We start from the raw sequence: 15,049 nt of genomic DNA, 5'->3' as shown, positions 1-15,049 counted from the left end.
ATCGTGAGGATGCTAGGCGGACAAGATTATCTGTGAAGCAATTATCTTTTCTTGGGATGTACTTAACCTCGAGTCCGACAAATTTCTTTTCTAGCTTTCTTACCTCCGTGAGGTAGTGCGTCATGGTCTTATCCGGGATTTGAGACTCCTTACTAACATGCTTCACCACTAACTGTGAATTCCCTTTCACAGGTAGGTGGCAGATGCCAAGAGCAGAAGCTACTTAGAGTCCAGCGAATAGACCCTCATATTCGGCTATGTTATTCGTGGCCGAAAAATTGACCTACAATGTGTACTGTAGGCTTTCTCCCATATGAAAGATTAGTATAATGCCGGTCCCCATGCCTTAAAGCGTGAGCGATCTGTCAAAGAATAGAGTCCACATATATGATAAGTTGGCACAGTCATCCTGGGCTTGATCGAGTTCTGTCCATTCAACCATAAAGTTGGTGAATACTTGCGCCTTGATTGTTGTCCGAGGCATGAAGCGAACGTCGAATTCCCTGAGCTCAGCATACCACTTGGCAATTTAGCCAATTGCGTCTCTGTTGTGCAGGATATTGCTAAGTGGGAATATTGATGGTACGGTGATCTTGTGAGCCTAGAAATAATGTTGCAACTTACAAGAGGCCATTAGTACAATATACAATAGCTTCCGCACTTGCGGATAGCGCTCTTTAGGACTGTAGAGCATTTCACTGATGTAGTACACCGGTCGATGACTTTTCTCTCGTGTGTCTTGCACTTCTCTTTCCACCACCAATACCCCACTTACAGTTAGTTGTCCAACCGTGATGTATAAGAGTATATCTTCATTAGGGTTAGGACCGATTAGCACAGGGGGAAAGAAAGATACATTTTCAGATTTTTAATGCCTCACCTATCTCTTTAACCACTCGAACTTGTCATGTTGTCATAGTAACTTGAAGAAGAGAAGTCCTCTATCTCCAAACCGATAAATAAAACGGCTAAGGGCTGCCATGCACCCGATTAGTCTTTGAACCTCTCTCACTGACCTGAGAGGTTGCATCTCTTCAATATTTTGATCTTCTCGGGATTGACTTTGATTCACCGGTAGGACACTAGGTAACCAAGTAGCTTCCCCGTATCGACTCCAAACACGCATTTCTCTAGTTCAGCATGACTCAATTATTGCGTAGGTTGTTGAACATTTCTTGTAGGTCGGAGATGAGATCTTCCCTCCTTTTGGTTTTGACAACAAGATCATCGACGTAGGCCTTGACGTTCCGTCTGATCTCATCATAGAGTGTTATCTACATTCCTTGTTTGTATGTGGCATCGATATTTTCTAGTCCGAAGGGCATCTTTACATAGCAATAAACTCCAAATAGAGTGATAAAGAAGGTATTCTCCTCATCTTCTTGATGCATACTAATATGGTGGTAACTAGAGTAGGCATCAAGAAGGCTTAGATAGTTATAAATAGAAGTAGAGTCAACTATTTAGTTTATTCGTGGTAGAGTGAAAGCATCCTTAGGATAGACTTTGTTAAGATCAGTGAAGTCAACACACATTCAGGGTTGGCGAGCCACTCAGGATGATCCACCTCTTGGATGAATTCTGCCTTGGTGAACCTTTCGATTTGCTCTTTAATTGCTTCCTTCCGGTCAGGCGTGATAGCTAGTTTGTGATCAATCATAAGGCAAATAATTGGATACCGAATGCATTTGTGGAGGGGAGGGGCATACGTCCTCTAGAGTCTTCATATCTGTTTTTTAGATAAACTTTCTTGCTTACGGAATAGCTTGGATACTTACATGTAGTTTCCTTTCATCCAGGGATCTTTTTCTCAGAGATAGAGATATACCTGAGAATTACGAGAAACTCTGGGGTGTTAAGATATGATAGTTATCTAGTAGTCATCGCGAGAAGGCAAATAATTGGAGATTGATTTTTTGAAATATATAAAAGGCAAATATTGAACGTCTAGATATAGAAGACAAATAATAGTAGATTAAATGTATTTTTGAATGAGAAATATGATCTAAATTTATACGGTGACTGTTTGACTAACTCGGGTAAATGGTAAAGATCGATTGAATATATCACAATTTGTGTATTTTTATAGGAGTATAGATATAGATTATAGATATTTTTTTAATCCATGCAAGAATCACACTTAGGTTAACATGAAATTAAGTTAAGAAAAAAGAGATAGAGTACACGATTTTCTTAAGCTACTGTATCGAACTGAATGAACATTATGCTAATTGTGAAACTATCTAAGACCAGAATTAATACTCTTATTGCATGAGGTGGACATGACAGTTAGTAGTTAGTTTGCTCTAGATATTTACATTATCTATTTCACTATCTCCTGAACTCATCCCTGCCCCCTTTTTAATGCTCATAAAAAAGGTCAACTAAAGTGATGTCCGGCATGTACTGTCTATTCGATATAATCTTTCTTACAGTACTGTCGATTCAAGAGGACGATCTACTTGACGGCAACGCCGATCGATTTAGTTATTTGTCTTCCTGCATCGACGTCATCAAAGGGAGAAAAGTAATTATAAAAATTGGAGAAAAAATAATGTTAAAATATTTTTCCTTTGCAAACAATATTTTCTTTACTCTAAAAACTGTAGGGGCATAGTCTTATGACATGTATACATATTTTGTTTCTAAAAATAAAAAAATAGTTGTGACTTTTAACCAATTTGCTTTTTGGAAATTTGCTTACAACAAAATTATTCACCAATTATTCTTATTTTTATTAAAAATATGTAGCAGCTAGATGTGATATTATATTTGATTTGTTCTAATTTATTTATAAAATTTGTTGAACATTCGATCTGAATTACCTTAACCTGCTTTTTAAATTATCCATGTATCCATTCCAATTTACTTATAATTTTTTTACAAAATTACTTACATAACTGCATTTAAGAGCAGATGATCAAATAATTTTTTTTATCAAATATTCTCTCTGTTTTTTGCCATATATTGAAATGAGTTACAAATAAATATTACATGTCCAGATACAAACAAGTCTAAAAATAAAATAAAATACTTATATTCAGATATTTTTTACTATATATATATATGTTTGTTATAAGTCTAAAGCCTGCTGCAGTTTTTAGTCGTGTCAACAGTTCAATTCGTTCATGAAAATCGTTCGCTTAATACCCTTAGCTTCCTACTTTTCCTAGAGAGCTTAATCTTTTCCTAGTGGATCGCGTATTCGCGTGCGGTACGCGTAGGCCACGTCGTCTTGTCGTGGATCGCACGGAAATTTCAGCCAGGCCACTGGGTTCCCCTGCAAAATGCCATGGCATCTGTGCAGGGAAACAATTTTTTTTTAAAAAGGCGGTGGTGGGGGCAGGTCGGCCATGCATGCGTCCGTGCTCGCCCTTCCGCGCACGTTGCAGCGAACAGCCGTCGCCACGTCTCGCCTCGGGCGGCCCGACGTGCCGTCAGCTCGACGTGTGGTTTGGAGTCGGCGCCGGTGAGGACTGCGGGGTACAAGGTGAAGGAGCAATGCTGGCGCCGACATCTCCGTGTTGCTATTGCTACTCCCTCCGATACAAATTAGAAGTATACGACGCGGTCTCTAAGAGTATAAATTAGAAGTATACGACGCCGTCTCTAATATAATAGGAGTAATTTATTAGATATTATCGTAGAAATTATAAAAGTTAAAAAATATTATCTGTGTGAAAATAATATGTGGGTTTTAGATCGTATATGTTATCTTATACTGATAGTATTTTCTAACTTTTATGATTTTAACGATGATATCTAATAGATTACTCTTATTTTTTAATATAGCTATTTTATAATAGTATTAACCTAATTTTGCTAATATAATAATATGATCAATAGTATTTATAAAACTATATTATTTTAAACAGAAACAATTATATCTTATAAATATACTTTTATAATAAATATAGTAATATTAATATGATGTTATCAATCTATTTACTAATGGAGTTATATCTCAGAATATATCTAAAGAGTTGCATCTCAGCATAAACCTAAGACTTATATTTAGGATTTAGGAGGAACAGGCATGTTCAAACGGGTCGTCAATATGAAATGGAGATGAGGAAACAAAGAAACCAATTTAGTTGCAGGCTTGTACTAACGGAGGGAAATGGAATAGAGTAAGAGATGAAGACCGATATCTTAAGGAAGAAACTCTTTTAGATTTTCAGTGTCTGTAAATGAAGCTTTGATATCTCAACAGAAAACCTTCCCAAGTTTAGAAATTATGTTGCGATCATCTCCCTCAACTGGATCTCGAACTGTCCACCGGTCAGGAAAATTTTGTAAAAACCGAAACATTTGAATTGGATTTAAGGAGAGCTTTCACTCACTTGAGAGATCATTCATCAGATTTCTTCACTAGCACAGAGTATCCAGGAAGTCAAATGTAATTACAATACTCCTATTATGTTCGAGAGTACGTGATCGACATTTCGTATAGAGATGTTTATGTAATTGCGACCACTAGGAAATTGATAGGTGCAACTCAACAACCAACGGTGATCTTGAGAGGGCTGCGGGAGTGGCTTAAGGCCCTATTTGAATAAGTTTTTTTATAAAGTCAAAAATTATTTAAAGAGCTGACTTTTACTCTGGTTTCTTTAGCTTTTAGTTGCTTGAGAAGCGATGATGTTGAAATAAACTCAAAACTGAGAAACAGATTAATAATAGTTTTTCTGATTTTTTATATGCTGAGAAGCTAAAAATTTATTATAAAAATCAATAACCAAAATTTCAGTTTTATCCTCACGTGGTTGAAGAAAATACTGCTGCCAGATGGAATACTTCAGGGGCGCCATGATCCTTAACCACAACTACTTTCTTAACTTAGACAGAAGTTTTAAAACCACGACCTATCCAAACAAAACATAAACCTCTACTGTTGCCACTCCCTATAACAGCGCGCCTCTCAAAGCCCTATCTATTTTTTTAAGAGAAGAAGTAGATGAGATGAAGTAGCAGTAAGAAGAAGATCAACATCCTTTAGTGACTTTGTTACGTTCGTCACTGTCAATAAGGGTGGCACGTAAGTCTAGAAGGAGGATGATCCGTCACTGTCAATAAGGATAACACGTAAGTCTAGGAGGAAGATGGTTGGGATGATACAAATTGCATATAATGTGCGAAGGATACCGCATCGCAAAATTTAGCTGACATACAACAAGAGACACAGTTGAATTTTTTTCACGGTAACGGGAGACAAAGAGACTTAATGTTACAATAAACAACAGAAAGATCAATATATCCCACTTGTTTGTTCTAACAATGGTGGAAAGAGACACAGTTGAATTTCTGTTTCTCTTCTAGACACAAATTTCCCCTGTAGAGACCACACTTTGTGCCTTTTGCCACACTCTCGATCCAAAGGCTCTTTCTCTCCGGTGGCCAACAAGTCTTACACGACGGTTTCTAGAAAACGGACGTGCGCACACTCTCCAAAGGAGAAAAGGCAAAACGGACCCGTGCCGTGCGACCCAGGGCACGCGGATATTCAATTCTCGAAGGCCACCGCGCACCGGCCCCCCGTCCCTTCGGTTGACCCCCGAGCGCAGACCATCCCGTCGAGACGTCGAACTTTTTCTTAAATAATATTATTTTATTGGTAAATTGCTAAAATGATATCGAAAATCAGATATTTGTAGAAATAGTTACTCCGCGTATTAGGGACTTAACGACACTCTGGGTGTTTATGTCTCGTAGACGATATTCAAATAAAAATTTATAATTTTTTATATGATCTTGAATATAGATGATCTTTATATGAATATTGTATTTATTGATGTTATCTGTAACTTTGTAATTAAATATATTTTTATGATATAAAAAGTGGCTAAAATTTAGATTTAAAATTTATAACTATTTGTTGGATATCTATAAATAGAAAAAAAAATCAATTACAAAGTTTTAGATATCATTAGTAGGTTTAATTTTCATATAAATATAATCTCTATCTGAAATCATAAAAAAGTTATAATTTTTTAATATCATCTACGGTGCTACTGTCACGTAGCATGTTATACGCGGAGTGCATAATAGGTATCAGATTTTAACAATTTTTTAATAAAGTAATATTATTTTAAAAATATTCTCAGATCTCCCGGTTTTGGCTTGGACGCACGCGCGGACCTGGCTTGTGCCCTCGTGCCGTCGGGCACCGCCCGCGCGCCTCGGGCCCTCCGCTCTTCCCTGCACGGGCGGAACAGCCGTCCAACGCCGCCGTTCACCGGCGGCGGACGAGCGCGGGCGCAGGAAACGCCCCCAGAAAAATCCACTCCCCGCGAGCGCTCGGCCCCAAAAGAGCGCAGCCTCGCTTTCGCTAGTGGCGCTTGCGGTTGCGTCGACGCAGCGGCACAGCCTCGTGCGGTCTCTTTCCGCGCGCGATCGACGGCCACTCGCGTGCCGTGCTGCTTTTTCGTGGAGCCTTTTCCCCTGGCCGCTCGCTCGAGCCCCCATCTCGCAACTCTCGTCACGTCAGCGTGCGGTCGCCAGCGGCCGAAGAGCCACGGGCCACGAGAATTCGGGCGGCTTCTTTTTAAGCCTCCTCTCACTGGATATAAATAAATCTACAATTTATACATACCACTTGTCTCTAAGCCCCTCTACAATGGGAGAAAATTTCAGTGCAAACCAATTCTTCGGTGTAAACCGTAAAAACTCTCTAAAAAATATGTTTAGATGCACCCAAAAAATCGGAAAAAAATCACACATGTACATAAGGGGGTGACACACATGCATATAAAAATTCAAGACTAAACTCTTTTTAGTTCATGAGATATAAAAATGACAAATCGGATTTACATGAGGGGGTGATACTGATTTTTGTCATTTTTGTCTTTTTCTTTCCGATTTGTCATTTTTATATCTCATGAACTAAAAAGAGTTTAGCCTTGAATTTTTATATGCATGTGTGTCACCCCCTTATGTACATGTGTGATTTTTTTCCGATTTTTTGGATGCATCTAAACATGTTTTTTTAGAGAGTTTTCACAGTTTACACCGAAGAATTGGTTTGCACTGAAATTTTCCCCCTCTACAATGTAAGTGAAACTTGAAAACACATGTCTGTCATATTACAGTGAATCTTGATGTAATTTTTTCTCACAGTGTTAGGCTTCGATGCTACCTGTAAATGTGGGATCCACGTGAAAATAAAATATTGCTTGGTCTCCCAGCAATTGTCCTTGACCTCAACGATTTGTTTCATGTGCCCTGTCAGCTGACAAATAAATGATTTTTTAATCAATTGGAATCGGCGCATCTAGTTGCATCGCTCTAGCTTTTATTGGCATGGGCATCGCTGGCTGCAGTGTGTGCACCGGTTCCTAAACCCTCTCTCCACTTGAAGCTTCCCTCTAAGCACACACTGTAGAAGGTCTAAGGAGATCGACGAAGTCATACAAAGTTTGCAGGCGATAGCAATTCTATTATAGCTCAACGCGTAAGAGGCTAGAGATTTAATTTTGAAGAATAAATCCCCAGACACACAAGTCGATCCCGGGTGGGTGGGGCGAGTAGAATCACTCCCAACCCCCGAGCTCTCGACTGGTGTTTTTCTTTTTTTTTACTACATATGTCTCCTCATTGTGCTGTCTATTTTGAAGAATTTTTAGAGATGAGTAACGAGAATCGAACTTCCACGGTTCTCTCCCCATATAGAGTTTTGTCATTAGGCTACAAATTTGTCCACGGCCGGTGTTTTTTAATCCCAGGACTCCTATCACGCCGCCACGGCCTAAAAAAATCCGTATGCATCGCTCTCGCTCCATTCTTGAGTGAACTCTACCCTCTCCCCTTTTGGAAATGGCATGGAGTAGTGGGTGGGGGAGTGACAGGGATGGCCGGTTGCTGATCATAGGGCAACGCTTTACCTGACGCTAACAAGTTCCGGAAAGAAACCGTTACATCTTCGTCGTTTCTTCCTTTGCTTAGGTCCACATATATATCTGGCAATAAGTTTCTCCAACACGGAAAACTTGTCGCTTTTCTGTTTTACACGTAAGAAATAGCGAGCCCAGATAAACCGGTGAGGTTTCGAGTGGCAGCCAAGAATAGCACAATAATGGGTGTGAGTGTGAGCGTGAGTGGAGGGTTGATGCGTGTACACATGTTTTCTGATGATTCTAGCTTTCGTGTGTTCGCATCAACTGCAGGCTGAATGGCTGATATAGTCTCCTCATTTTCGCTGTCTGTCCCAAATCATGGCTCAAATCTGGAGCTGTCCCTGCTGCGTATATACGCTTGCATTACAAGCCCCAGGGCATGGAGAACCGCAAGGAGAGGAAACGATAAAGCTTTGCTTAAAGCTAGCTCGGTTGTAGGGCAGGCAGGCTCGCCGGCACGCAACCGGTGGGTCTCAGCCCAAGCTGCTCGGCCCATTGGACCGCACGGGAGCTGGCCTTCCTGCCTCCGCTGTCCGCTCGTGACCCTTTCAATACTGAGACAATTCCCTGTATACCATTGTGATCAAAATCATTGATCTACTTAAAAAAAGTTCTTATCTGTCATGTGCTACTACTTAAAATTACACTTATCATGTATGTTACTACTGTCATAACAGTACTAATTCTAATGGCATATAGAAGATGAAAAAAAAAATTCACTTCATCTGTATGTCATTGTCATCAGCTCTGTTACAATGTCAGCAGTGGCGGAGCCAGTGGAGGCTCGAGGGGTGCCGATCTTCTTCATCCAAACAAGTTCCAAAAAGGGGTGTTGAGCCTCTCCTTCTTCTTTATCTCCTTCTACATCACCTTCTCTCTCTAAAGAAGAAGTTGTAAGCTGGCATGGGTGCTGCAGCACGCCAAGCACCCCCTTGGATTTGCCCTGGATGGCAGTGGTACACAAGAGAGAGAAAAAAATTCAAACAGTGGTATATGAGGGACAAAAAAAATTTAATGTCAAATAGAATTTTAAATTTTTTTTATGGCATACAAAGAATTATCTTTCACAAATCCCTCTTTTTCTTCCGTGCTCCTCCTGCTTCCTTCCCACGCCGTACGACGGCCGTAGCGAGGCCGTACGCCCTCAGAAGTCGCTGTCGCCTCTCGGGATGCCAACTCTTCCCCTCGAACGACGACTCTTGCTGCGCCCAAAGAGATTATCTCGGCCTCTCCGTTTTCGCTGATGACAGCCAGCAGGTAATCTCTTTAAAAATATGATCAACAACACTAAGTCAATAACCCATGCCATCACAACACATCATCATCGTCTTCCAGTTGGTTCAGAAGGAATCGATTTGTCGGGCGAGCTGCATTTTAATCCGCTTCCTCTCGCAATAGGCCAATTGCATATATTTCTTTCACCGGACAGCACAGCGGTGGTTGACAACGACTATTCAACTTGAATGTTAGTAGTAGTATAATCTGCCAGAAGAATTCAAGTTCGACCATGGGCATACCTACGCTTCGTGTACCTGTCCTGGCGCAGGTACATCTTCCTTTCAAGAATCAAGCTGTTCTATAACTCGATACGGATTTCTCTGCATGGCAACTGGCAAGTTCTTGCTGTTTCCTCCAAAAAGATTATATACTTGTTATTGTCGAGATGACGAGATCGCCGTTTCCTAATATGCTCCCTGCCTTATCCTGGATCGGCTCTGATTGATGCAGCCGAACCGCGGCGAGTGCGTGCGTGCTCGTCAGTCGTCATGACGCGATGGCCGGGACGTAATCATATTCTGACCGATGCGTTTCTTATAGTTGACTACGCGCGTTAAATTGTTCCTTTTCGCTTTTGATTCTCGATCGAGTAGTTCTATTCGCAGCCACACCAGATCGGTTAATCTTCTCGGCGAGGAAGTGAAACCGTAACCAGAGGCGGCGAGCCATGGCCGCGGTGCTCGGCGCGTTCGTGCCGGACGCCGCGGTGCGGTGGCGCAGGGTGGTGACGGGGAAGGTGGCGCGGCGGATGGGCGTCGCGGCGGAGGCCAAGAGACTCGCGGCGAGTCTGGAGAAGGTGGGCGCGGCGGTGGGCGACGCCGAGGCGCGGGCAGCGCGCGGGGAGGAGGCCGCCGCGCGCTGGCTGGCCAATGTGCGCGCCGTGGCGTACGAGGCGGACGGCGCGCTGGACCGGTGCAAGGTCGCCGCGCGCCGGCGGAAGAGCCGGGAGCAGCAGAACCAGCAGCAGCACCATCATCACCAGGCAAGATCAAAGCACTTGTTCAATGGTGCTGAGTGTCTGTTGGTTGACGCGGCTCGTTCTCGTCGTCTGCAGGCTCTCCCTAGGCTACTGTCCTCCTGCTGCGACACAGACGAGACCCGCGGCGACATTGCCGCCGACATCAAGAAGCTGAACCGGAGGCTGCAGGTCATCCTGATGGAGAAGCACCGGCTTCAGCTCCGCTCATCCCTCGGTGATCACCACACCACAGTACTGAGGCACCAGAAATCTCAAGGTACCCGCACTCCAGCTGATAGCGACACTGTCGGTGCGAGGGTCGAGGATGACGTTGGCCGGCTCGTACGTCAGCTGACGGAAACGGACGGGCAATCCGGCTGCGCGATCGTTGCCATCGTCGGCCCTGATGGCATTGGAAAGACCACGCTCGCGAAGAAGGTGTACGGCTGCGAGAGGATACGGCGTAGCTTTGGGGCAAGGTCATGGGTGCGCATTCCAAGGGAGTACACCGAGGCTGGCCTGCTCTCGCAGGTCATCGGCTCATTCGGTGGCGACACGACAGGCGGCGAGAGCGTCGCCGACCTCGAGGGGGCGCTGGCCGGGCTGGTGGCGAAGAAGATTTTCTTGCTCGTGCTCGACGACGTGTGGTACGGCGGGGTGTGGGAGGACGTGCTGAGGAGCCCGCTCGAGCGCGCTGGACGCGGCAGCATGGTGCTGGTCACGGCGCGGCACGGCAGCATTGCTCGGGAGATGGGCGCCGGCCACGTCCACCGCGTGAAGAAGCTCGGCGCCGATGACGGCTGGTTGCTGATCAGCTCGGCGGCGTGTGTGGTCGACGAGACCACGGCCGGCGAACTGAAGGGCGTCGGCGAGAGGATCGTCGAGAAGTGCGGCGGCGTGCCACTGGCGATCAAGGCGGTCGCCGGCGTCCTCAGGACACGGGACGCGAGTGCCGACGCGTGGGCGGAGGTGCAAGCGAGCCCGGCGTGGTCGGTGAAGGGGCTCCCGGAAGACGCCATGAAGCCGCTCTACCTGTGCTACGACGACCTGTCGTGCCACCTCAAGCAATGCTTCCTATACTGCTCGCTGTTCCCCTCGGACCTCGCCATGGACAGGCGCCTGCTCGTGCACCAGTGGATAGCCGAAGGTTTTGTGCAGATTAGCGCAGACGCCAGCATCGAGGAGGTGGCCGAGGCGTACTACGACGAGCTCATCGGAAGGCACCTTCTCCAACCGGCAGAGGAAGATGAAAACGGTGGCACCACACGGTGCACCATGCACGACATGCTGCGAGCTCTGGCGCAGCTGCTCTCGCAGGGTGAGGACTTGACCGGTGACTCACATCGACTGTCTGCCGATGACGAAGCCTCGTTCGCGCCACGGCGTGTCTCGTTCCCGAGAAGAAACCTGACTGCAATACCAGAGAAGATTCTGAAGTTAGAGAGGGTAAGAACGCTGCTTCTTCAGAGGAACCCACTGACAATTGAAGGAAGCATCTTTACAAGGCTGCAATATCTGAAAGTCTTAGACCTCAGTGAAACAGCAGTAGAGCTCATTCCAGAGAACCTGGGGAATCTTGTTTACTTGAGGTTCCTGAACCTGTCTCACACAAGGATTCAGGCAATTCCAGAGTCCATCGGCAATCTGTGGAGCCTGAAATTCTTGCTGCTAAGAGAGTGCAAGTCACTGCATAAACTGCCAAAAGGGATAGAGCATCTGAGAGGGCTCAGAGACCTTGACCTTACCGGCACGGTGATCAACGACGCGGCATTCAGTGTAGGCCAGCTGAGAAGCCTCAGGTCGCTCCGGTGGTTCGCCGTGACGAGCAAAGAGGCACGAGCCACGGAGGATAGGAGCGGGTGGCCTCTGAATGAGCTCAAGAACTTGTCTCAGCTGAGAACACTACACATACAGAAACTTGAGAAGGCCACTGATCGATCAGAGGCAACTGAAATGGCACTTGCAGCCAAGAAAGGCCTCAGGGAGCTCGAACTGTCATGCAGCGGCGCTGTCGGGCCGATTCAGACACTGGAGGTGGACAGAAAGATTGAGGGTATCTTCGAAGAGATGAATCCACCACAATGTCTGGAGTCACTGAAGATTGCCAATTACTTTGGGACAAAGTTCCCTATATGGCTGTCAGTGACCTTCCTCCCAAATCTCAGAGATCTCGACATCATCAAGTGTAACTTCTGCCAGTCCCTTCCTCCATTAGGCCGGCTGCCAGAGTTGAGATCTTTGTACATAGCAGACTGTTCAGCTCTGAGGAATATTGGCGTAGAGTTCATGGGCACAGACCAACACCATCAGGTGCCATTTCCAAAGCTTCAAAACCTGCACTTGCAAGGATTGCAGAAGCTTGAGACATGGACCGACATCGAGGCAGGGGCATTGCCATCTCTGCAGGCTCTGCAGCTCGAGAGTTGCCCCGAGCTGTGGCTTCTTCCTGCTGGCCTCAGACATGTGACGTCCCTGACGGAGCTCCGCATAGTGGATATGGCGAGCCTTGAGGCTGTGGATGACATTGCTACACTGAGGGAATTGAGCGTTTGGAACACTCCCAAGTTGAAGAGTATAGCAAACATGCCTTCCCTTGAAGACCTCAACATGTGCCACTGCCCAGAGCTGCATGCCGTGGAGAATGTCGACAGGCTCCAAACAGTGCACATCTTCGATCATGAACTGCGGAAAATGCCAAGATGGATTGAGACACATGCTTCAAGGCTTCGATCATTGAATTTCACAAGCACGGTTGAGCTGCTGAAAAGGTGCTTGGTTGATGGTCCGGACTGGCCTGTGATTAAGGACATCAAGCAAGTCCATGGGTACTCCACTGGTTCCAGTTACATATACTATTCCAGGAGCCCTTATATCTTTGAAAGCAATGTGATTACTGAAGAAAATCTCGAAGTGGAAGAGAATGCCGCGGATCCTGATAATGTTGATGATGTTTCAGTTTCAGCTTCAGGTACTGGTTATCTAGAAATCAGCGGCTTCTTTGACTCAAAAGTAGTGACGACAGGAACTACCGGGACTGAAGACAATGTGTCGGGTAGGAACAAGGAGAGGTCCATGCCGGGACTCACTTGTCATTTGCATAAGCTGGCAGAAGTTGTTCCTGAAGACGACCAGGTTGAGGACGGTGCAGATTCAGTTGTACTGTTCCCTACTGATCCAACCAGACCTACAGCAGCTGAGGAGAAAGTTGGTCCTATTGTCACTGATGATCATACTAATAATAATGACCTTGGTTTAACGTCAAAAGCAACAACTCATGAATCTGGAGGAATCACTAATGATGGAACCCATCATGATACCTTTGGTAGGTCGGTTTCCACCAGGCGAAGAAGGTCCAAAACGGGAAAAGATGTTCCTTCTGATGCTGGCATTGATGAAGATACTCCTGCGACCAAATCGGCTGCTTCAATTGGTCACGACTTGGTCCGAGAAGGGTCCCGAGCAATCAACACTGCTGAAATTGATCAAGACTTGAACTTCAGTACAGTTCGAAGCAAGGAGCAAACATCCAAGAAAAGAGAAGATGTTTCTACTGGTGGTAAAATCGCAAAAGATATTAGCCTAGCTCATTCAAGGCAAGTAACAAACAAGAAAGGAAAATATGATTTTGCTGATACCATTACAGATACTATCTCTTCATCGAATATGGTCATTCAGAAACATATTAAAAGCCGGATCGCCACTTCTGCAAATGGAAGCGCAAATGCAACTCCAATGCCAGAAAATCCATCAGACAAAGAAGTACCCAAGAAATCTGCTGACGTCACTGGTAGCAGTTTAATCCATGAAGCATCTTATACTGTTTCTGTTACTGAAACCACACAAGATCTGGATACTAGCTTACTCTTCAGCAAACAACGGTCATCCAACGAAGGGGGAGAAGTTTTTGATGCTCTTTCTGCTACTAGTGCTGTTGATAACGCAGGTGATCAGAAGGAAGACAGTAACATCAGTTCGCCAGTCAAGCTAAATCATGAAGAATCCAAAGCAATCGGTGCTAGTGAAAGTGATGGTGATTTGGGGCCTTGCAAAGCGCCCCCCAATTTAGCCTGCAGCAACCAACAGACGCAGAAGACACTGCAAACTGTTTCTGCGGATCCAATTGGTGACACAGACCCATCCATCACGAAAATTCTCGGCCTGTCAAGCAGAATCTCCAAGAAAGTTACCAGCAAATGCACGGCTGACTCAGTGAAAGACTCATCTGCTGAAACAGCCAAGAACATCGCTCGCTCCGCGTCGAGGCCAATGCGCACCATGTCTCATGCCATAGATATTACTGCAGAAACCGTGAAACCAGAAGTCAGCACGGCAAGCAGATTCTCAACAAGTGTGGCGATGAACGGCTGCGGTACCGACGACGACGACGCGCCGTGCTTCATCGACACCAAGGCCGACGACCCTTACCAGGCGCCGAAGGTGTACACCGCCGTCTGGGCGGACACCGACACGGACACCCTGCGCACTCGGTTCCTCGACTCGATGCGGCGGTACCGCAGGATGGCTTCCCGCCGGCGACGGCGCCGCGAGAGGAAGCACGGGTCCGGGAACAGGTGGTGCGTCGGCCCGGCGCTGGTGACCGCCGTCCTCCTGCTCGTCGCGCTGGCGCAGCTGCTATTCATCATCTGGATGTACCGGAAGCTCCTGAATCATACTAGACAAACAATGATATGATGTGCCTTGAGGCTCCAAATGCTACTCGTGTGTCCTTGCAATTGTTTATCTGGATTTCCTTTTGGAGAAATTTCACATTTGGATAATCCTTATGATCAAATATGTAAGCAAATTGCGTTTGGGTTCTAGCTTTTTGGCAGTGTTACTTGGATATAAACACAGGCGTCGGAATCTGATTTGAATTCGAATGTTTAATTTGGGAAAAAAATTTGAACACGCAAAATATAAC

The 15,049-nt window shown here is 45.3% G+C and overlaps 1 protein-coding gene across 1 annotated transcript; it reads left to right on the top strand.

The window, feature by feature from the left end:
* Window positions 1-9,155: 9,155 nt before the first annotated feature.
* Window positions 9,156-14,915, top strand: LOC133906925 (putative disease resistance RPP13-like protein 1). Its single transcript, XM_062348886.1, has one exon. The coding sequence runs from the start codon at window positions 9,838-9,840 to the stop codon at window positions 14,818-14,820; it is 4,983 nt and encodes a 1,660-aa protein (XP_062204870.1). The 5' UTR covers window positions 9,156-9,837; the 3' UTR covers window positions 14,821-14,915.
* Window positions 14,916-15,049: the final 134 nt, after the last annotated feature.

The sequence above is a fragment of the Phragmites australis genome, chromosome 24 (genome assembly GCF_958298935.1).
Source record: "Phragmites australis chromosome 24, lpPhrAust1.1, whole genome shotgun sequence".
Classification (NCBI taxonomy): Eukaryota; Viridiplantae; Streptophyta; class Magnoliopsida; order Poales; family Poaceae; genus Phragmites; species Phragmites australis.
This window is presented reverse-complemented; position numbering and strand designations above follow the sequence as displayed.

What these genes read in the sequence shown, in the direction of transcription:
- LOC133906925 (XM_062348886.1), top strand. Translation starts at nt 9,838, where the DNA reads ATGGCCGCGGTGCTCGGCGCGTTCGTGCCGGACGCCGCGGTGCGGTGG.